Source organism: Lontra canadensis, unplaced genomic scaffold, assembly GCF_010015895.1.
Source record: "Lontra canadensis isolate GAN:19392208 unplaced genomic scaffold, GSC_riverotter_1.0 scaffold89, whole genome shotgun sequence".
In the NCBI taxonomy this organism is placed as follows: domain Eukaryota; kingdom Metazoa; phylum Chordata; class Mammalia; order Carnivora; family Mustelidae; genus Lontra; species Lontra canadensis.
Window position 1 is genome coordinate 5,236,516 of NW_022631083.1, and position 24,775 is coordinate 5,261,290.

General features: G+C 44.0%; 1 protein-coding gene across 2 annotated transcripts in view; it reads left to right on the forward strand.

Annotated features, from left to right (window-relative positions):
- ADAMTS17 (ADAM metallopeptidase with thrombospondin type 1 motif 17) overlaps positions 1-24,775 on the forward strand; it is a 323,327-nt gene that overhangs the window by 279,937 nt on the left and 18,615 nt on the right. For both annotated transcript variants that reach the window (XM_032836008.1, XM_032836009.1), the window contains exon 20: positions 24,175-24,379. In XM_032836008.1, coding sequence (XP_032691899.1) covers positions 24,175-24,379 — 205 coding nt within the window. The remainder of the gene's footprint in view (positions 1-24,174; positions 24,380-24,775) is intronic.

Genomic DNA, 24,775 nt, shown 5'->3' on the forward strand with positions numbered 1-24,775 from the left:
GATAAATGTACAGGTCCAAGGAATGCCATGTCAGCCTGTTGTCAAACCCCAGTCCAACTAGAGGACAGATCAATAACTTAGTGAGATGGTTTATGTGCATTTTAGGGAGAAGGCTGCATGTATGCCCCAAATGGGGGAGGGTTTAATGAGAACACCAGTGTCTGTCAGTGTTATACTGGGGTGGTAGATCAGGTCAGCAGAGCATTTGGCAAGTCATCATGATGTTGCTATAGATGAAGAAGGAAAACAGGGGCAGGCTGATAGTCCTTGCCATGGAGCTACAGCTAGATCCAGGTCTCCTTCATCTGTGTCCTGGGAGGCCCATTGAATATGTCTGCTTCCTGTTATGTGACTGCTCTGGGCAGGCCTCCATGGTGGAGACTGCCACAGGACCAAGGTGCACCATAGAAACCTGTGGCTATTGAGTGGTAGGGCTCCTGCCAGGACCAGGGCACCCACTCTGATCTCCCTTGTTTCCATCACCCACCCATGCCTTGTGGTTCCTGTGAGTGGCACACAGACCCCCATTCTCAGTGCTGATATGACTAGGAATGGTGTCAGGACAGGACAGCAGACCAGGAAGGAGAACTTGAACTGAGGCTTTTATATACAGCAAAACTGTCCTTCAGGTATCAAGACTTTAGAAAAACAGCCTTAAATATGCAAGAGCTTAAGATACTGTACCCATGAGCCCTTCCTGAGGAGTCTACTAGACCAGAACTTGGCGAACTTTTTCTGAAAAGGGAAGATACTAAATATTTTAGCTCTGCAAGCCATATGATCTATGTCATAACTATCCAACTGTGTAGCACAAAAGCAGCCATAGATAGTATATAAACAAATAGGTAGGGCTGTGTTCCAGTAAAACTACAAAAAGGGATTTGGCCCCCAGACCATGCTTGGCCAACCCTTGCATGATAGGGTTGTTCTTCATCTAACCAAGAGATACCTAGGGACACTGTGGTCAAAGGACTGGATGGTAAACATTTTAATATGTTTAATTGTAGAACTAAGACTTAAGCATATGTGGAGGCAAGAAAATTAAACAGTTATGAATAGTTGTGCCCCAATAACACAGCAACTACTTCAAGCTTAAATCACAGGAAACGCAAAGGGATTTGGAGAGAAATTTATTGGGTGTAGGAGATATTAATATGCCACTAGCAGTATGAGACAGATCAAGCGGCAAGTAGATAAAAAATAGTATCTCAAACACCACACCCTGAGAGTAGAGAATCATGTTTTCCTCAAGGGCACAGAGAAATTCATCGATCATGTACTTAGTCACAAAGAAAGTATCAAAGGCTGCATGAAGTAGAACTCATACAAACAAAACCCTCTGATCACAAAGCAATAAAGATGGAAATTAATAGCCAACATTTTTTTAATGCAAAAGTCCCCTCTACCCGGAAATAAAATTATGCAGGACACAACACCCACATGTGACAGTAACTCAAAAATGGGGAGACCTGGGGTGTCTACTGACATTAAACTCATCTGAGCACCTGAAGCTGTTCCTTCACTCACTCATTTAACAGATTTAACTGAGCATCTTCTATGCACAGACATCGGGTCCAGTTGAGCCCAGCCTAAGATGAGAAGGCTCCTTCCTACCCTTCAGAGCTTTGTGCCTGACAGGGAAGCAAGACAGCTCCAGCCCTATGGAAAAGGCCTATGACTGGGAAGACAGAACAAACACCCTGCCAGGAATTGTATGGACGTGTGTCAGCATCCCAGGGAGCAGTGGCCGAGCTGCATCACACCAGAGCTGGGGGGAGTTTGCAAAGGGGGAGAGAGCCCACCTCGCTCACTGGCGACATGACCCAGGCAGCCTACTTTAAAGGAGCCTCTCTTTCCTTATCTAACTAGGGATTGAGTGAGACCCAAAGCATGTGACATCTGGCATGGAGAAATGTCCAATCAGTGTGGTTATTGCTTATTGACTGGGTGTGTCTAAAGCAGGAGTTGGGAGTCAAGGGTGAGTGTCCTGGATACAGCTGCCTCATTAAGAATAGCTGAAGGGCTGTGTCTATGGGTTTAAAAAAAAAAGAGAGAGACTAAAGAGAGATGTAGAAGGATTCTTGAGACCTTCTTGCCCCATTGCCTTTGTATATCTTAAGCATCATCATCCAGAGAACAAGCGTGCCCACTCTGGTGCATCAGAAGGCTAGCAGGACAGATCTCACCGGTCATGGTGTAACACGCTCCCATCATGCACAGATCCGAGCAGTCCCTGCTGGCTGTCTGAATGCATCACTTATCACCTGGGAACCAGGACCTCAATTTCTACCCTTTGGAAATGATCCAAAATAGGGACAAAATTGGCAACTACCCAAATATCCAGCAAGTATGTGCTAGTTAAGTAATTTGGCTCTATCCATGTGATGGAGTGTTATGCAAGCATGAAAGAAATCACTCATGAGAAAAGATTTTTGATCACATAGATCTCATGCCTTTAAGAGCGAAATAAACAAAATGTCAAATGACCTGTTTATAGTATGACATTAACATTAAAGAAAATATGTTTAGGTAGAGACTAGAATCATATGCGTTCTTTGGTTCTCTTGTTTTATACTATTATGTACCTTCTAGATTTTCCACAATGTGCATGGATTATATATATAAATTCTACCAAGTAAACAGAAATGTGCGTAGAGAAGGGATTCCTAAAATGAGTGGAAGTGTAGACAGAGATTCCCCTGGAGACAAACACAAAGATCATTTTAGGAATCTCCAAATCCCTTCTCGATTTTCTTCATTGACCATGAATTCAATTACATTCAAAAAACATTTGTTGGGTCTTCAATGAACACAAAGCCCTATGCTGAAAACTTCCCTCCAGAAGCACCAGGGGTTAAACAAGTGCTTGAGCAAGGATCAAGTAAACGAGACCAGGCCTTGGAGCATGAAGGGAGGGGGATCTGGACTCTGAGTGATCCCAGGTATTTCACCTGGCATGAAACATTCTCTCCACTTCTCTAATTAAAATTTTATTTTCTTCACCGAAAAATGGACAACACATGACACTTAGAGGAGGAGGAAGAAGAGGGTATCACAAAGCTGTTTGACAAGACTTGAGATCTAGAAGTCTCTTCTCAGGTTCTGGAAGGTGGAGTGGAGGCAGCCAGTCTCGTGTGCCCATCTTGGTGGGAAATCCCTAAAATGCAGTTAGACAGAGACACCCTCACTGAACAGATACTTAGGAAACTTTTTTAAGATCAAAGAGAAGAAGCAGTGTCCTAGTGAAACAGATGATTCTGACATACTTGCTGAATAAAAATCTCAAAAGTATGTCGGTGATTTGATGCCAGAGACTTAATAAAGCCACGAATTAAATGAATCTCTTTCCTTTCTGTTTGGAGGGCTCAGGGACACATTTTCTGTAGCTCATTAGCTATTAAAATTATTAACAAATTATTATTTTCAATTGAAAGTGGTTATGGTATTCATTATTTCCTCTCATGCCAAGACTATGCAATTTACTCACAACATGAATTATCCGGAGCAATCCAAAGTTTCTAAATCATTTTGGACCCAGTTCACTGACTTTGGCCCAGCAAGGCACTCCGGGCTAAGTGGCTAAAGGTCTCTGTTGCATAATTTATTGAGAACTTAATTGAGACTAATTATTGTCTCTCCTTTGCTTGCCTGGAGAACATCTGCCCAGCATCTGCTGTGACTCCATTTAGTTGGGTTGTTTGAATCTTTCTGTGAAGTGAAATAAAGGGCATGAATATTTTATTGTGGATTTATCCCACTGTAACTTTTTATAGGAAACTGCTGGTTGTTTTATTAGCCAGCAGCTTGAATGCACAGTGTCTCTCCAATGTGCTGGAGCCAAAGTTTAGGGTGTACTCCCAGAACACACTGCCTTCATGAGAGCCACCCCTGAGGAGGAGGTGGGCAGGCTGTGAAGGCTGTGGCCAAGTCAGTCGTGTGGGGTGGAGGAGGGTACAGATCCTAGACTGTTCTGGAATGTGCTAGCTGAAGACCTGAGTCAACCCAGAGGGGTTGTGAGACCATAACGGCTTGACCATATTGATTGCTGACACATCCATGTGAGAAATGAATGAGTAGGAGCCATTCATTCCATTTCGCAGATGGACACATGGGGACCTGGAGAAAGTTCAGTAGCCAAGGTCATCAAAGACTTAGCCAGAGAGCCAGAACTAGGACAGAGCCTTCCGCCTCCCAGGAGGCTCTCGGCCATAACAACATGAGGATATTCTCAGGGGAAACCCTATCATTCAGACCATTTAAGAACCTTAGGAACCTTAGAAGAGGGTACATCTAGGACCCACGGAAGAGCTCACGGAGGGGCAGGCACTGGAGATCGGCCAACTGGGAAAAATAAGGAGGGCATGCTAAGCAGAAGGAGCAACATCCACATTTCTGGGTCAGGGAATATCAGATAATCTGGGGAGGGAAGAAGTACATGGAGCCAACTAAAACCCAGGAGATAAGACTGGGTTCCCCTTACCTTGGTCTATCCTGATTCTTATTTTCCTTGGCCCAGAGTCTTATTTTTGTTGCCTTGCATGCATTCCTGAAAACATCAGCAGTCCTTGGTGGAATGAGGAGGAGAATAGGCTGAAGGCACGCTCTGGTTTTAGACTGGGCCTTGATTCTTTGACTGCCGGGCCCAGGGTGTAAAAGATAATAGGTACTAGGGAGCCCATGATAGTTTCAGAGTGAGGAAATCACATGACAGAAACCAGGGCAGAAGTGCACAGATTACTGTGGAAGGGAAGAGGAGAGGAGGCCAGTTAGGGGAGTGTTATAATACCCCGGGCAAGTGCGGCCTTGGAAATGGGAAAGCAAGGCAGATTTGAGATTCCTTGTAGAAGTTAGCTCGGTGGCATTAAGCAGTGTGTGGACATGGCTAAGGGAGCATTCTGAGCTGCCCCCTAGATCCTCACACTCTTTATGCCTAGTCTCTGGAAAAGAAGGGGCCACCAGACTTTGGCAGTGCGGAAAATCGGAATGGTTTATAAGACGCCCACCCAGAGCCAGAGGTGTGTTGGGGTTCCCTGCTGTTCTCCAGTGTCAATCCCATGAGCCTAGAGTTCCCAAGGTGGGGAGAGTCAGGGGTCCTCTGCATCAAAACACCTATGGAAACTATGGCAGAATTAAGGCCAGGAAAAATAAGATATAAGTGAGCCATGAGAGCAAAAGAGCCACTGAACCAAGGGGAAGGCTGAAGTCCAGAGAATGGGAGAGGAGGAGACCACTGACAACAGAAGACAGAGTGGCAAGAGGTCTCAGCAGCTAAGACATCAAAGCAAAAGCCAGCAAAAATCAGGTGAAATGGTGACCCATGTTAGACATATCAGAGCCATCAGCTGCATCGAGGACTGTTAGCGCTCACCAAAGACCCTTTGTCACTTTATTTAGGGCAGGAGGGTAGACATGGCAGGACACCAGCCACTGAATAGTATTTGGGTCCCACGTCAACCAAAGTTCTCCCTGTGGCCCTCGCCTGGATGCCCGTCACCCCTGAAGAATTTCTTCTCAGGTTCACCATGGACAGTCTTTTACAGGGCATCACCAGCAAGGCCACGGCTTCTAACACAGCAGCATAAGACAAGGCACTGGGGATTTAAAATAGACCAACAGAGAGTCCCCTCAGAGCTTGTTGTCAAAGGGTCTGGCTGGCTTCTGTCAGCTCTGGGGGAATCAGGGAGCACTCCTGGCAGGAGGGGCACAGGGAGCAAAATGTGAGGCTTGCAATTAAAGGGAGTCGTGGGTGGGGAAGCGGGCAGAGCTGTAAATTCTCTTGCTCATAAATCCATGTGCCAGAACCCTCCCAGGGCGAGCTCAGAGCCAGAGTCAGCCAGCTTTTCAGGCTGGTCGCGTTGGAGCCCTGCCTCTGTCCCTCCAAACACAATGGCCTTTCCCCTCTGTACCCCTTCCAGAAGACGCAGAGCTGGCTCACTCCAGCTCCTGAGAACTCCCCCTAGGAACATTTTCAGAGAGTCTTGTGAAATTCTGAGCATTTTCATAGCCAAACTGGAGCGGCAGTGGGGGTGGAATGTTGGGGAGGTCTGCCTGCATGTTTTCACGTTGAATAATTTTGTGTGGCTGAGACGGCCAGGCAGGGACTCCTGCTGGTGTGAATCAGGCCTCTGGGTGTTTTCGGCTGCCCACTTGGGCTCAGGACTTTGGCATTCATTTCAGACTGGTGCTTCTCGGATTGGTGTCTTGGGAAAACCATGTCATATCATTCATCTCGGGGAGTCTTTTTCCCTAATATTCTTAGGACAGACTTCTTGGGGCTAACCCGTGAAGCCAATCAAAAGACAAACTAGTCCACGTGTGCAGCAGAAATGTGGGGACCAAAGCAAGGACAGAGCACCCAGGTGGCAAGCAGACGGTGCCAAGTGGCCTTTTAAGGTGAGAGTTAGAGGAAAATACACATCTGGCCACTTGGGTGGAGGGTCTGAACTGCCACACACCCCTCCCCCCAAATATGAAAGTGTGACATCCCAGACTGGAGACCACAGGACAGGATTCCACAGCAGATGTGGCTTGGCCCACATGGGACCCCTAAGGTTCTAATTAGAGTCCACGTCCAACATCTTTAAATAAGGAGATTGTAAAAAAGATGCTGGATTCCGAGCTATGCTTTTAAAGAGGAAAGATACTGGGGCACCTGAGTGGCTCAGTCGGTTAAGCGTCTCCTTCAGCTCAGGTCATGATCCCAGGGTCCTGGGATTGAGTCCCGCATCAGACTCCCAGATCAGCAGGGAGTCTGCTTCTCCCTTTCCCTCTAACCCTCCCCCTGCTTGTGCGCTCACTCTTTCTTTTTCTCTCTCTCTTCTTGCTCTATCTCAAATAAATAAATAAAATCTTTAAGAAAATAAGAAGAAGTAAACAGCATGGCCATGGGGGAACAGTGGGGTCCAGGCATCTACCCCTGGGCACCGTGTTCTTGGTTGATCACAGTAGGTCTGCAGTTAGGTCAGTTGGCACATACTGACCTGGCTCTGGTGTGTGTATTTTTCTTGTTAACATTTTCTTATATATGGAAAGCGCTGAGATAAACACCTATGTCTGCACATCCCAGTGTAAACATGTTTACCACTGCTGTTTTCACTTCATATCTTTAAAAAAATTTTTTTTTAACTTTTAAAGATTTTACTTATTTATTAAAGAGAGAAAGGGAGCACAAGCAGGTGAAGGGACAGAGGGAGAGGGCAAAGCAGATTCCCCACTGAGCAGGGAGCCCCATGCGGGGCTCAATCCCAGGACCGTGGGATCATGATCTGAGCCCAAGGCAGACACTTAACCAACTGAGACACCCCGGCACCCTGCTTCATAGCTCTTAAGTAATAACGTATTACAGACACATCTAAAACCCTCCTTGTCCCCTCTGATCCTCTTCTCTGCCCCTCCCATTAGCATATATGCTTCCGTCCAAATTTCCAAGCTTTCGCTGTATATGGATCTGTCTGCAAACAAGAGAAGGCATTGTCTGGCATGTTTCAGCAGGGTCCTAGCCAGCATATGTACGTTCATCTTGCCTTTGGGATCTTTCCATGTTGCCACTGTGATTCTGGTGCATCTGTTTTTTCGACTTTTTATTCTTCCATCTTCTGTATCTAAGTCATTCTGCCATTGGTCGACATTTGGGTTGTTTGCCAGTTGGGGTTTATATAAATAGTTATGCACTAAACATCCTTGTCCAGTTTCCTTGAGCACATCTGTAAGACATTGCATCCCTAGAAATGCAAGGAGAGAGTCATAAGATATGCACACATTGAGCTTTCTCAAAGGGCTTACCTGTAGTTACCATGCCATAAACACAATAGAAGCTACCATTGCTCTGGTCATGGCCAAATTTGGTTTAGTCAGACTTTGTAGTGTTGCCAATCTGGTAGGCAGGAAATGGTAAATCATTGTTTGATTTTTTTTTTTTTAAATTCCCCTGCTCTATAGTGAGATCTAGTATTTTCATAGAAAATTCTGATATTTCTTCCTCTGTGATAGATTCTCCTGTTCTCTGCCAATTAACCCATTGGGCTATTTATCTATCCCTACTTGATTTATAAGAGTTCTTAATATGTCCTAAATTATAAATATCTTACTTTGAGGCCTGTTCTTTTCACCTGTGGTGTGTTTGAGTAGAAGCTTTTATCTTTAATTTAGTTGATTGATTGACTTTTAATTTGGGCGTTTTGCTTCTTTTATCTTACTTGACAATTCCTTCCTTATGTTTCCAGTCATCAATCTACTTTCTTACATGTTCTTCCAGAATTTTTAAGATTTGGCTTTCCTTATATATAAAACTTTAACCTATCCAGAATGTCTTTCTCTGCATAGCATGAGTTGAGTCCATGAAGTTATTTCTTCCATATGATAACATGCTGCTTCTGCATCATGTAATGGGTAGTTGATTCTTTTTCTGTTGACTGGTAAGTCTATATTTTTGGCAACTAACATAACAAAACACACAATTTTTTTGAGCACAAGAAAACTGCAATGGAAATAAGCTGTAAGAAGGTAATGATCCATCTTACTCTGCATTTTCAGAAACTAAAAATATACATATATTTATATTTATCCAAAAATATACATATATGTAACTTGTGGGTTAAAAAGGAAATGGTACTAAAAATTACAAAATATTCAGAACTAACAAGCATCTCTTATTTACTTCTTTCCCTTCTTTTATTTGGAAACTATAGATTGTTTCTCTGTTCTTTCAGTGGTTACCCTTAAATATTTCCTGTATACCTGAACTCTCAGGGTTTCAGTGAAATTCAGAGTTACTCAGAATCACTAGCCTTTTCCCAAACAATGCAGTGACCTTGGCACACCTGATCCCTTGAACAGCCCTCTATTTGTCCCCATTATTATCTGGGGATTTGGTGCTACTATTTTGAAAAAATAAAAGTGGTTTTGGCACAAAGATTAGATTAATTAGTTAAAATGGACAAATTCCCAGGAATACAAACTGTTGAAACTGACTGAGGAAAAAAAAGAAATTAGGTAACCTGAACAGACCTATAACAAGTGAAGAGATTGAATTAGTAATTAAAACTTCCCACAAAGAAAGGCCCAAGATCAGATGGCTTTACTGGTGCATTTTACCAAACATATAAAGAAGAATTAGTATAAATCCTTCACAAACTCATCCAAAAAGTGGGGGGAGGAAGAAGCACTTTACAACTCATCCTGTAAGGCCAGTGTTACCCTGATAACAAAACTAGACACAATGTTTCAAAAAAATTACAGGCCAATATCTCTTATCAATAAAGACACAAAAATCCTCAACAAAATATTGGTAAATTGAATTCAGCAGCATAAAAGGGATTACACACCATGGCCAAGTGGAACTCATGCCAGGAATACAAGGTTGGTTTATCATCTGAAAATCAATTAATGTAGCATACCACATCAACAGAATAAAAGATGAAATCACATTATCATCTCAATTGACAAACACACACAAAAAAGCAGTTGACAAAATGTAATACTCCTTCACAATAAAAAATTTCAGCAAACTAAGACTAGAAAGGAATTTCCTCAACCTCATAAGGAACATCTATAAAAAACCCACAGCTACCATCATACTTCATGGAGAAGGACTGAATGTTTTCCTCCTAAGAGAAGAACAAGACAAAAATGTCTGTTTTTACCACCTATATTCAACATTGTACTGTGCTTGTAGACATTTTCAGGCAAGAATATGAAATGAAAATGAAGAGGCATCTGGATTGGAGAAGTGAAACTGTTATCTATTTATAGATGACATGATTTATATGTAGAAAATTATTAAAAATCCATGAAAAAAGTTGCTAGAACTGCATACTGAGCAAGGTTATAGGATATAAAATCAATATACAAAAATCTATTATATTGCTCTATCCTTGCAAGGGATTATCCTAAAAGGAAATTAAGAAAGCAGTTCCTTCTATACTAGCATCAAAACCAAAATATTTAGAAATGATTTTATGAAAGAAGTATAAGATTTCTACACTGAAAAAACCAAAATGTTATTGAAAGAAAAAGTAACAAATATCTAAATATATCCCATGTTCATGGACTGGAAGACTTAAGATGGAAATATTCTACAAATTGATCAACTGCTTTAACACAATCTCTGTTAAAACTCAACTATTAAACCTATAGAAATATATATATATATATACATATATATATTTATAGCTATAACACAATCCCTATTAAAATTCCAGATGTCTTTGTTGCATAAACCAGACAAGCTGATTTTAAAGTTTATGTGGAATTGCAAAGGGCCCTGAAGAGTCAAAACGATCTAGAGGACTTGTGCTTCTTGATTTCACAAATTACTACAAAGCTAAAATAATCAGGACAGTGTGGTACTGGCATAAAGAAAAACATAAATAATAATAGGATATAATTGAGTGTCCAAAAATAAACCCTTCCATTTACTGTCAGTTGATTTTTGATAAGGATTCCAAGACATTTCAGTGAAGAAAAGACTAATCTTTTCTGCAAATTGTGCTGAGACACTGGATGTTTACATGCAGAAGAATGAAGTGGGATCCTTAGCCCATACCATAGACAAAAGTGAATTCAAAATGGATCAAAACCTAAGTGTAAGAGCTAAAGCTCTAAAACTTACAAAAAGCAATCATAAGTCTTCCTGACTCCTGATTAGGCAATTGTTTCTTAGATACGAGAGCAAAATCACAGACTACAACAAAAAAATACATAGATGACTAGACATTATTCAAATTTAAAATTTTTGTGCTTCAAAGTCATCAAGAAAATGAAAAGATAATCTAAAGAATTGAAGAAAACTTTTGCAAATCATATATCTGATAAAGTAATTGCATCTAGAATATATAAAAAACACAACTCAATAATAAAAAAGATAACCCAATTAAAAATGGACAAATCATCTGAGTAGACATTTCTCTGAAGGTCTACAAATGACCAACAAGCACATGAGTAGATGCTCAATATCATCAGCCATCAGGGAAATACAAATCAAACCACAGTGAAAGTCAGCAAATGGTAAATACATACAAAGGAATGAAGTTGGATCCTTACTTTATACAGTATGCACAAATTAACTGAAAGTGGGCCAGAGACGTATAGGTAAGAGATAAAACTATAAAGCTCTTAAAAGGAAACAGGAAAAAAGTGTTATGATACTGGATTTGATGATGATTTCTTTAGATATGTCAAGAGAAGCACAAGCAACAAAAGGAAAAATAGATACTGAACTTGATCAAAATTAAAAACTCTTAAGCATTGAAAACACTATCAACAGAGTGAAAGGCAGCCAAAATAATGGGAAAAAAAATATTTGCAAATCATATATTTGATAAAAGAGTAATATAGAGAATATATATATTCTACAGAATATATATAGGTTATATAATATATAAACTCTACAAATCCAACAAAAAACAACCCAATTTAAAAATAGGCAAAGGACTTGGTTCTGTATTTCTCCAAAGAAGACACAGTTAGTCAATAAGCACATGAAAATATGCTTAACATCACTAGTCATTAGGGAACTATCATTCAAAATCATGAGATAATCCCTTATACCCATTTGGATAGTTGTTATCCAAAAAAAAGCAAATGGCAAGTGTTGGTAAAGATGTGGCAAAATTAGAACCCTTATATATTGCTGATTAAAATGTCTAATGGTATAATCATTGGGGGAAATAATATGGTCGTTCCTCAAAAAAATTAAATACCGAATTACCATATCATGTAGCAGTTCCACTTCTGGGTATATATCCAAAAGAACTGAAAGCAGGGACTCAGAAAAAAAGTTGTACAACCATGTTCATAGCAACATTATTCATAATAGCCAAGAGGTAGAAGCAACCCAAAGTGTCTATCAGTGGACAAATGGATAAATGAAATGTATTACATACATACAATGGAATATTGTTCAGCCTTAAGAAGGGAAGAAATTTTTTTTAAGGTTATTTATTTTAGAGAGAAAATGTGCAAGCAGTGGAGAGGCACAGAGGGAAAAGGAAGAGAGAGTATCTCAAGCAGACTCCACGCCGAGTGCAGAGCCAAACACAGGGCTCGATCTCACAACCCTGGGATCATGACCTCAGCCAAAATCAAGAGTCGGAGGCTTAATCATCTGAGGTACCCAGGTGACCCAAGAAGGGAAGAAATTCTGACACATGCTACACAATATGGATGAAGTTTGAAGAAATTATGCTAAAGAAGCCACTCACAGAAGGGCAGATACTATGTGATTCCACTTATGGGAGGTACCTGGAGTCATCACATTCATAGAGACAGAAAGGATGATAGTTCCCAAGGGGTTGGGAGGGGAATGGGAATAAGTAGCTATTGTTTAATGAGTCCAGAGTTTCAGTTTGAGAAGAAGAAAAGTTTGGAGGATGATGGTGATGGTTGTTCAATAATGTGAACATATTTAATGCCACTGAACTATACACTTCAGAGTGATTAAAATGTTAAACTCCATGGTTTGTATCTTTTGCCACAATAAAACAAAACTACAGGGAGATACCATTTTATACCCATTAGGATGACCATAATGAAAAAGACAGACAATAGCAAAAGTGTATAAGGATGTGATGAACTTAGAACCTTCCTGAACTGCAGGATTGCAAAAATGGTGCAGCTGCTTTGGAAAAGCCTGGCATTCCTCAAATCGTTAAACATACAGCTAACATATCAAACAGCAGTTCCACTCCTTGGAATATACCCAAGAAAAATGAGAACATCTATCCACACAAAAATTATACACAGATGTTCATTGTAGCATGATTCATAATAGCCAAAACGTAGAAACAACCCAAATGCCCATCCACTGATGAGCTGATAAATAAAATGTGGTATATCCATGCAATCAGCTATTGTTCAAAATTAAAAGGGAATGAAGTACTGCTATATGCCACCACATACATGACTTTTGGAAACGTTATGCTAAGAAAAAGAAACCAGTTACCAGGAACCACATGTTATAGGATTCCATGTATATGAAATGTCCAGAAGAGGCAAAACTATAAAGAAAGAAAATAGATTAGTGATTGCCGAGGGCTGAGAGTGATGGAGGTAGGGGACTTGGAAGATGACACCTAAGGCATATGGGGGTTTCTCTTGGAGATAACCAACTGTTCTAACATTGATTGTGGTGGTGGTTGCACAATTCTGTGCATACATTGAATTTGCTCCTTACATGGCTGAATTATATGGTGTGTCAATTATATCTCACTGGAACCATTAAAATGGTTCTTCCACTTAACTAATGTGTGACCTAGGGCAAGGCGCTTAACCTCTCTGTGCCTCGATTTGCTCACCTGTGAATGGCTTTATGTGGGATCATCATACGGATCAAATAAGTTGAATTATGTCAGGTGCTGAGAACATTGCCTGGCACAGAGGAGACCCGGAAAAAGGATTACGTATAAGATCTAGAGAAATCATTTTCTTCTAGATTTTTTATTTTAATTCCAGTGTAGTTAGCATACAGCATTATTATTAGTTTCAGGTGTACAACATAGTGATTCAATACTTCCATACATTACTCAGTGTTCATCATGGTAAGTGTACTTTGAATCTGCATCACCTATTTCACCCATCCCCCACCCACCTCCTCTAGAGAAATCCATCTTTAAAACATTTTCCCTTGAACAATATTTTACCTAAGTGTTGAAGTCTATTAATCCATCCTTCCATCCTTCCTTCATTCTTTCCTTCCTTCCTTCCTTCCTTCCTCCCTCTCTTTGTCTTCCCTTCCCCAGCAAAGGAGAACTAACCACAGTGATTCAAAGACCTTTTCAGGAACACGTGGAAAGTTCTCAGACCCTGGCCAACCAGCCATCTTGATTCTCAGGGCTGGACTAACAGACTGGAGCCCAGAAAACCTCACATTCACAGACTTGCATATTTGTTCCTCATTATGCCCTTCAGGTTTTCATTTCCTCCTTCAAAAGACAAATATGTGAATAATATTACTTTTCGGGGAAATATATATGAGAACTCATAATTCTCAACTTTTAAATGGAGAAACGCTGAGTTGAAATGGAACGTGAGGCTATAAAGCTTCCCTTTCGTTCCCCCGGGAGAACATCACAGCTGAGCTTGTGAAGTCCCAGTCACTGCTCCTCGCCCCGCGCCTTCTTTCACAGACATCTGTTCAATAAAAGCAGCCATGTATCTTCAGAGACTATAAATGGCACATGTTAAAATCTTGTTTTGATTGTTTTCTTAACGGAACTGCTGGCTCAGTCTGCCTCGAGCCATAAAAGCCACTAGGACAGATGGGAGTCTGATGCTGCCTATAGTCCTCCTTGGTATTTTGGGGAAGGGGCCCAGGGGGGCCTCTTGGCCAGTCGGCCTTTGCCACGTGTCCTCACTCCCAGGCATGCAGCACAAGTGGCACCCTGGAGTCATCCATGGGAAATTTGAGCAAGGAGTCTGCATTCTTTTGGCCACACCCTCACTGCCCAATGGATAGCAACCCTCTACCTAGGAGGATGGGAAGAGACCCACATCCTCAGGGGGCCTCCTCTGGGTGAGCCATCTCCCCCAGAGCTTTACCTCCCATGATTTAGCATCTGGCCTGGACTATGTAGCAGCGATCAACTGGGCCGGTCCTCCGATAAGCCTGTGAAATGAGAACACTGGTACCGACATTTTACAGAGGCAGAAACTGAGGCTTGAGCACTGACCTGCCCAAGATCACATGGCTGGTGAGTCAGTGGAGTGAAGACCCAAGTCCGGGTCCTGAATGTAGGCTTCCGAGAATCTGAGAATGTCTGTCTAATATACCTGTGCCCCCCTGACTTATAGGACATCATGATTAGGGTGGTGTACCCTAATCAGATCCATAATTGTGTAAGTAAAGAACAAAGCCTCTGGATTCAGACACAGAGGACCCTCTCCCCTTAATAACTGGTTGGCCTTGGACCATCCTGGCCACCTCTCCCAGTGGTTTCTCCATCTCTACTGCAGGACTAGCCAACCCTGAGCATCCTTCCTCTGGGAGCTCTGGCGGTGCAAATCAAGACGGCGGTGGTAAAGGACCGGGTCACAAAGTAGAGGGGTGACCATGCCTTCATGGAGTATAGAGCTGACTCACCAAAGGGCAAATGTGAGCCTGTGTTTTCAAGTTTTCTTCAAGCTTTCTTTTTTTCTTTTCTTTTCTTTTCTTTTCTTTTCTTTTCTTTTCTTTCTTTCTTTCTTTCTTTCTGTTTTTTTTCTTTCTTTCTTTTAAGAGTTTACTTATTTGAGAGGAGACAGAGATAACAAGAGAGAGGATGAGTAGGGAGAGTAGGGAAAGCAGGCTCCCCTATGAGCAGGGAGCCTGACTTGGGGCTCAGTCCCAGGACCCTAGGATCATGACCTGAGCCAAAGGCAGACACCCAACCAACTGAGCCACCCAGGTGCCCCTCTTCAAACTTTCTAAATGAAAAGGGAGAGCTTCGATCTGTCTAGCTTTCCAGATCAGACATCCTGGGTGCTTCCTGGCTTTGGGGTAGACAATATATCACTCTTATCAAAGGCCAGACCCTTTATCAAAGTGGACTAAGCAACAGGCCTGGACTCTGCCCCAAATCTCAAAGGGGAGACAGGGTTGAGCCCTGACTGAGTCCCAGTCTTCCCCTTAACACATTCTCTCACTCACCGGTCCCTGGCCTGCCGCCCCTGCTGGCCACCTGCATCTCAGATACTGTGTGGGCCTCTGACAGGTGACCTGTTCTGCCAACTGGCCCAGGATGATTTTTCCCAGAGCTTCTGCCCCTTGTAGACAGACGTGTCCACGAGAGGTAGATCCTGGTCTGTCCTGGAGCTGTTCTCAGCACTTCCTTCTCCCTCAGAGGCCCTCTCTCACTGGTGCTTCTTCCGTGAGCAGCCTCTGACCAGAGCCCCAGTGAGAATGGTGAGAGTTCTTCCTTACCTTTGCCATGGGGACAGGCCTGGTTTCCGAAGCGTGAGTATTACCCCAAGATTGAGATCTGTGGAGCCCACTGTGTAGACATCAAATCAGATTTGTTTGAAGGGCATCCACAAAGTCTCTCTTCTCCACCCTCATTCAGCTGAGCAGTCACAGCGCTGGCAGCCCTTCTCCTTGGGGCCTCTCCCCAGTTAGCAACACCTCCTTGTGGCTAAATCCAGAGAATACTTTTCAGGCCTCTTCCAACCCAACCCTGTCTGGCATTTCTTGAGCAGTCTTGCTGGTTGCCCCTTCTCTGGCTCCTTATTCCAGTCATAGATGCTCACATTCCTGGCCCCTGCCATCTGTCCTCTGTCCTCTTTTCTCCTTTTAGAAGCTCCCCAGGTGAGTTGTTCTTACCAGCTCTCTACCATGACCTTCTTGCTAATGACTTCCCACCCTGTGTCCCCACCCCAGACCACACCCCTGAGCTCCAGAACTGCCCCTGCAGACCCTTCCCAGCACCACTCAGCTCCCAGTGGCTGCCTCAACCTGACCTTCTCAAAGTGGTGTCCACCCTTCTGCCCCCCAGGCCAAGTCTTCTCTCTGTGTTCTGCATCACTGTGGAGGCAGCACTGGTGTCCTCTGAGCCCGCTGGGATCCTGATCTTGACTCTTGTCCCCTTTGTCTCTGACCCCACATACCCAAAGCCCTGTCAGCCTCACTCTTAAACAGCCTTGAGTCCGTTTTCCATCTCTCCACTACTGCCTCGGTGAAGACCATCATCTTTCTCCAAGTTTCATGATTACCTGAGACACCCAAGGCAACTTCTCTTCCACCCACCTTTAAGTACTCTTTGAATACCAGCTGTCCCAAACTGGGCGGCTGCACTCTCTCACTCCTTGGCATATCATAGCAGGCTCTCTCTGTGAGAGCACTGAGCCCGGCTTCTGTGATGGGCCAACTTCACCTTGGACCCAACTCAAACTCCATTTCCTCCACAGCACTTATCAGATAGTGAAGAAATTGTCTGTTTATATGTTTCTCTTTCCCCCAAGGACCACACAATTGCCTGAGCTTCATGAATGTAGGGACACGGAGCCAAGTGCCCCAGCGCTCGGTTGAGAACTTGGCATAAAGTTGACACTCATGTGTCTGGGGGACATGTAAGCCAAGGTTGAACAAAACAACTGTACTTTGTATAGTAGCTGTTCTCTCTTTAACTTGCCCTGCAGCTTCCTAGAGCTTCAGAGCTGTTTTGCATCATCCTTTCTATGCTGTGATATTTTACATGTGGCCTGTATGATGCCATGCCTGGTATTTGTCTCCATAAGAACTGCTCAGATTGTCACATACGAACATCTCATTTCCTTCCTTTGGTTAATTGAGTCAATGCAGAGAACATCCCTGGCACGGAGGTCGGCCCAGATTGGTGCTCAGCCAATGCCAGACCCTTCTTAGTGATGCATTTTGGAGATGGATAAAGTTGACTCAATCCCATAGACACACTTGTTAGCTCAAGCACCTCTTGTATTGAAATACATCTCATGCTATTTTTTTTTTTTTCCAGTTTGAACTTGTTGAAAGTGAATGACCTACCAGTGTTCTCTCTCTGGTTGTCTATGTTTGGGATTCACTTTATATTCAACATAAAATATCCATGTGAAAAGAACAGGATCTTGAATATGTTATTTGTTCTTTGTAACCACTAAGTCAGATTTCAGCAGATTTCACAAGATCTTTGCCTAGTTTAAATCTCAGCCAAATCAAGATTTGAATAGAACGTGCATTTTGAATAGAAGCTGAAATTTCTCAGAATGTGAATATGATGGGTCTGGGGTTGGCAAAATAACACCTCCCCCAATACATATCTACATCCTAATTCCCAGAACTCCTGCATATGCTGAGTTCCATGTCAAAGGGAAATGAGGGAAATCAGAGGGTTGCAGTTGGAATTAAATTTGTGCTCTGGATTGAATTGTATCCTTACCCCAACCACCCCCACCCCTGCCCCCAAAAAAGATGTTGGAGTCCTAGCCTTAGTATCTCAGAATGTGACTTTGTTTGGAAATAGGGTCATTACAGGTGTAATTAGCGAAGATGAGGTCATACTGAAGCACGGTGAGCCCCTGAGCTAATCTGACTGGAGTCCTTCTAAAGACAGCTATGTAAGGACATAGAGACACAGGGCAGACGCCATGTGAAGACAGGAGCAGAGATTGGAGTAACACTTGCACAAGCGAGGAATGCCAAGGATGGCCAGCTGTTGTTACAACCGAGGAAAGAGGCATAGAACAGATCCCTCAGAGCCCTCAGAAGGAGCCAAGCCTACCAACACTTTGATTTTTAACTTCTAACCTCCAGGACTATGAGAGAATAACTTTCTGGTGGTTTAAGCCACCTAGTTTGTGGTCCTTTCTCCAGCAACCCTCGCAGACTAATACGGTTGCTAATCAGCTTAGCCTTAAAATAGAGAGATTATCCTGTAGCATCCACACAGGTCTAGTGCAATCACAAAGGTTCTTTAAAGAGGGGGAAGAGGGTACACAAGAACGCTGGAGGGATACAGTGTGAGAAGGACTTGACCTGAAGCTGCTAACTTTGAAGATGGAGAAAAAGAACTCGAGCCAAGGAATGGGGGGCGCAGTGTCTGGAAGCTGGAAAAGGCAGGTCTTCTCAGAGTCTCCAGAAGGAAGCAGCCCTGGGGGCAGAGCCTTTATTTTAGACTAGTGAGACTTATGTCAGATTCCCAACCTCCCAAAGTGTCAAATGCTAATTCTGTTACTTTGTGCCATTCCATTTATGGCTATTTGCTATAGCAGTAGTAAAAATAATAATATTAATAATATTAATTAATAATCTCAGGTAGGTTCTGATTAGAACGGTCAAACTTGAAGTGTGTGTGGAGGAGCCGTCTGTTTCCTATTAGACAGGAAAGGAATCCTTCCTCACTCTAGAGGAACTGAGGAAGGGTGGCCTGAACTAAAGGAACATTAACAGTAGATTCCTCAAGAATTTGTTTTACTGCTTTTAAGAAGATCTGAGAACTCAAACTTAGCTAGTAAATGTCACTGTTAAAGTTTTTAGGGGGAATGAGTATTTAAAAAAAAAAATCAGACTTCAGTTGTTATATGAATTGTCTTATGGAATAGCAGTTCCTTTCTCAAATTCCTAGACTTGGAATTAGTGGGATTTTCCTCAGATGTTTACTTGCATGGAGATGGTCCACCACCGTAGACCAGCTTCCTGCAGCCGTGTACTCATTCTGGTAAAATGGTTCAGCCACCAAAACCAGTTTCCAGAAAGTCATTTTTTTTTCACCCCATACCTCGCTGAGGTATTTGTCAAGATCGGAAGCAAAATAATAATAATAATAATAATAATCTAGCTGAAAAACATCTCTGATCACTGTGAGCCAGCTCCTCCCATCTCTCAGGCAGGGCTGTGAGGATGTTCTGCATGGGTGCTTCATGGCCACAACGTGGCTGCGTGGAGCTGAGCACCAGCCTTGTTTCCTGCCTCATCCTTGCCTCCCTGGGACAGAGGAGACACCTCACCTCCTTGTCCCTTTCTCATGTCTCTACTCCCTGTTTCTGTCACTTTTTTTAAATTAAATTGTAGTAAAATATATGTAAAATTTACCACCTTAACCATTGTTAAGTTACAGTTCAGTGGCATGAAGTATGTTCACAGAGCTGTGCAGCCATGACAGCCGAGCGTTTCCAGAAGTCTATAGACCTCTTGGCGCAAGCGCCACTCCACGCCCATTAAACACGAGCTCCCCATTCCTTCCCACCTGGTAGCCCCCATTCCACTTTCAGTCTCTCTGAATCTAGTCCAGCTGCCTCACCCAACCGGAATCATTCAGGATATCTACTTTCGTGACTTGCTTATTTCACTCAGTGTAATGTCCCCCAGGGTCATCCATGCTGCAACCTGGGACAAGAGGTCCTTCCTTTTTAGGCTGAATCCTATCGCCATGGTACATACTTACCATACCTTGTTTACTTGTGTATCCACCAATGGACACTTGGCTTGCTTTTGCCTTTTGGCTACCGTGAATAATGCTGCCATGAGCAGGGGCACCCAGATATTTCCCCATCACTGTTTTTATTGTAAGTTTTTATCTGAATTCCAGTTAGGGGGCACCTGGGTGGCTCAGTCTGCCTTCAGCTCAGGTCATGATCCCGGGCTCCTGGGATGGAGCCCCTGCATGGGGCTCCCTGCTCAGCAGGGCGTCTGCTTCTCCCTCTCCCTCTGCCCCCCCCACCTCATGTTCTCTCTCTCTCATACACACAAATAAATAAATAAAATCTTTTTTTTTGAAAAAGATTTTAAAAAATTCCAGTTACTTAACATACAGTGTGATATTAGTTTCAATCGCACAGAATAGTGATTTAACACTCCTGTCACTATTTTTAAACTCATCAAGTATTAGAATAACAAAGGGCCCCTGCGTAAAACAATATTCAACCCCAGAGTTTATTTCCAGCTACCTTTGCTTGTACTTGAAGGGTCTTCTTAGACATCACCTACTCAAGACCTCCCCACGCAGCCGAGATGGACTGAGAAGTCTCCCTAGGCCTCCTGGCCAGTGAGCCCAGTTGTGCCATATTTGCCTCTTCCGGAACCCTGTGCAGAGCTGGGAAGGTGCCATGAGCTGCCCCATGTGGGACTTGTGGGTATGGAGTGCATTTGTGCCCCCTTCTCACCCCATCATATTGTCCATGACAACCACAGTGGTTTGGGGAGGCTGCCCTGACCTCAGACAGGGCTTGTTTTGAATCCCAGTGGGTCCTCAGTATGTCTAACAGTTACTAGCCCTCCAAGGAGGGGAGCAGGAGGATCCCTCTTACACAGCTCCAGGAGACAGAGAAACCCCCGTTACGTATCCGTGAGTATAGACTGTAGATCTGTCTCATGCAACCTGCATGTACTCTGAGCTCTGTCCTCCATTCTCCTGCCAAACTCTGGGCAACAGCAAGGGAGGGACATTGCAGAGGGTCAAAGGATACTTCTGGAAAGGGGAGGAGGGATGCATGGGCTGTTTTCTATTCTGTCATTCTTCTGCAAAGCCCCTGAAAGGCCCAGGAGACACCAGAGGGAAAGAAAAGCAGGACAAAGAAGGTTGGTAAACCCTCCCAGCTCTATAGGAATCAGATCCCTGCGGGTCTTTTTCAGTCAGCAGATTGAGCCTCTCTGCCTTTGGTCAGGTCATGATGCCAGCCAGCATCCTGGGATGAGTCCCACATCGGGCTCCCTGCTCAGCAGGGAGCCTGCTTCTCCCTCCGCCTGCTTCTCCTTCTGCCTGCTGCTCCCCCTGCTTGTGTGTGTGCTCTCCCTCTCTCTTGCCAATAAATAAATAAAATCTTTTTTAAAAAAAGAAAAAACAAGAGGAGGATATGAAGCTTTTTCCATGGTTGAGGTCAATGCAGTAGCACTGAACAGGTCTCTAGCTAGAACCTCACATTTGCATTCACAAAGTCAATGGCAAAAGGTCAGGACAAAGGAGATCTGGCTGAGAGTCAGTTTGGGAGAGGAAAAAAAGAAGTCGTAGGAGCTAACAGAGGTGCAGTCTGCTTGCTTAAAACAGATATAGTGTGGAGCTGAGCTACTTTAATGAACACAGAGCCTCCCTTTAAAGAGGGGGAAAAAATCATCACATTCTCCCCTGATGCTTTCAGACCACATCTGGGCCATTTTGCCCACAACAAAGCGATCCATTTTGAGAATAGTAGTGACTGATAAGAGAATTGGAAGGGAAAGGATTCAGAATCTGCCACATGCAAATTATCCTGATCAAGTTAAGAGAAAACTTAAAAGGGGAACAAAAGAGCTATCTTCAAATATTTAAGAAGGCAATCCTGTTACTCCTAAAACCAGAGGAGGAGAAATGGGTAGGAGTTGGTTTCATTCTGAGTGTTGTTCAGGCTAAAATTGGGGCAAGATTTGCTCATTGCTCTCTAGGACTTCATTATCTCCTACTGAGGAGATAAAGAAGAACAATTACCAAGAGTTATAAAGGCTTAAGTGTGCCAGGTGTTGGTGTAAGCAGCTTACAGGCAACATGTCCCTTGTCCTCACACTCCAGGGTAGGCACGGTCACTTCCATCCCGCAGCATAGGCAAGGGATCGGGTAAGAAGAGCTTCCCTGCAGGGGCTTGGAAGACAGTGAGGAGCTCTACCAAGGGGACTGGAAGTCAGAAGAGCTTGAGCTTGAGCTCAAGGCCTAAGCTTGCACTAACAGACAAGGAGGAACAATATAGAGGTGGAGGGGAGGGGGTCTGGGTAGCTCCCAAAATTTTCTCAAAATTTAGCCCAACCACTGCCACAACCCCCAGCTAATACAAATGACCCTCATCTCCTGCCTGGACTAGTGCAGTAATCTCCTCATTGCTGCTCTATAGACTGGTATCTGCCCAGAGCTAGAATGACCCTCTCCGAGCTTGGAGGGCACATCACTCCTCTCTCCAAACCCTCTGTGACTGCATCTTATGCAAACAAGAGCCTCAGTGGCCATCCAGGGCCTGTAGTATCTCACCCTGTCCTCTCTCATGTTCCTCTGTCTGCCCCTCTCTCTTTTCAGCCCTCCCCCAGCCACACCAGACTTCTTGCTGGTCCTCAGCCCTGCCAGCACACTCTTCCCCAGGGCCTTTGCACCCACTGTGCCCTCTGCCTAGCAGTCCTTTCCCAAGGAACTACATGACGACTTTTTTGCTTACTTCTAGGCTCTGCTCACATGTCAGCTTATCCATGGGACCATCCCTGCCACCTTAAGTGCTCACCCCTCACCTCCTCCCCGGTCTGCCCTCCACAGCTTTACTTTTCTCTAAAGCATTTACCACCCTGTGGCATCTTCTCTATTCATGTATGATGTATAGTATACACTGTATATGGTCTATTGTGTTATCATTCTTTATATATCATTCTGTGTATCTTTATCATTCTATATATATCAACTATATATTGGGTATATAGACTGATAGGCATAGTTAACATATATATATCTACTATACACTATATATAGTCTACTTTGTATCCTTCCTTGGCTTACTGTCTGTCCCCATCAGGAGGCCAAGATTCAGAGGACAGGGTTTTGTTTTGTTCCCTGCCTCATCATCAGAACCTAGAACAGTGCCTGGCACATGGGAAGCCCTCTGTGCATGTGCCCTGCTGAGATAGATGAATGAGCAAGTAGGCTGGACCTGGAGATGAAGAGAGGCCTGGCACCACCCAGTGTCCCCTCAAGAACCCTGCCAGTGGGAAGACACTACCGACGTTTCTAACAGTAGAACATGATCAGATTTGGTTTCAGGAGCTTAGGGCTATTCCAACTAATGAGGAAGACTTGAATGGTTATCAGACCTGGCCATCAGTGGATTCAGCCATGTTGTCAAGTGGTGAGCTCCTAGGAGCTGGGATGATCTGAGGCCCATGCAGGGACCGACGGAGGAGAGGGTCCTTTTGTGTCCCTAAAAAGACATTCAAAGCCCCATTTGTGTCCTGAGAAATTGTGATTTCCAACAGCTCAGCTTCTTGCCACACCAGGCTGAGACCCTGGTCATTGAAATGGAAGGCAGTTAGGCCAGATTTTAGTGGAGCACTGTCACCAGCTCAGTCTTGTCCCAGCCCACAACTTGCCTCCTCAAGAGTGACTGTCCCCACTCAAGAAGGCCCTCCACTCTTTGGAGGACCAGGAAGTCCCTGGTCCTGGTGTGTTCAAGCTGGCCCTGGGTGTCCTTTGTCAGGGACCATGCTGGTCAGGTTTTGTTGCAGTCACAAACCACCTGAGCCTCTCAATGGCTGACAGCCATGTCCTGTTATGACAGAGGTCAGATGTTGGAGATTCCCAGGGTGGGACCTGCTATTCTCATGGCAGAGGGCAGGAAACGGAGAGAAGCAGAGCCAAACCACACAATCACACTCAAAGCTTCTGCTGGGAAATGGCCAGCTTCATGTCCACTCACACCCCATTGAACAAAGCATGATGTAGACAGTGGGTGGGATATGTGATCCCGCCCCAGGGAGAGCAACCACTCGGGACCAATAATTATATCTGCCATAGAACTGTTGTGGGCAGAAGGATTTCTGTTTTGAATAAGCCATTGACCCGTTTAACTCATGTGACTCCCTCTGCTCTACTACTTTAGAATTATTTTGCATGTCAATTGCAAAGCTCTCTATATCCATTTCCCTCCCTCATGCTATAGGCCCAAGACTCCATGATGTGTCTGGAAGGCTCCCTGGGGCAGCTGGCCTCCCCACCCTGTTATTCTCTCACTGTCTTTCCTTCTCCTGGACAGGTGGGTGGCAGGCCCATGGAGCCCCTGCTCAGCTACCTGTGAGAAGGGCATCCAGCATCGTGAGGTGACCTGCGTATACCAGCTGCAAGACGGCACCCACATCACCACACGGCCCCTCTACTGCCCAGGCCCCCGGCCGGCACCAGTGCAGAGCTGCGAAGGCCAGGACTGCCTGTCCATCTGGGAGGCATCTGAGTGGTCACAGGTGGGTGCCCGGGCTGCCTTGTCCACAGGGACCCCAACATGGTGCCTTTCCCTCTATGCTATTTGTGACTCAAACCAAAGTATCACAGTGCTTGCCAGCCCCTAGATAACTAAAAAAGATGTATTCTAGCTCACGTGTTCCTAAATTCCATCTGAGAAGACAATATGGCTAAACAAACATGTGTAATGTGTTTTTGATCATCTATATGTTTTTGATAATATTTACCAGAGTTCGATCCCAGTTCCTTAGAAAATTCTCAATTAAAGATGGATGGATGATGGGTGGATGGTTGGATGGTTGGGTGGGTGGATGGATGGATGGATGGATGGTTGGGTGGGTAGATGGGTGGATGGATGTTTGGGTGGGTGTGTGAATGGGTGGGTGGGTGGATAGATG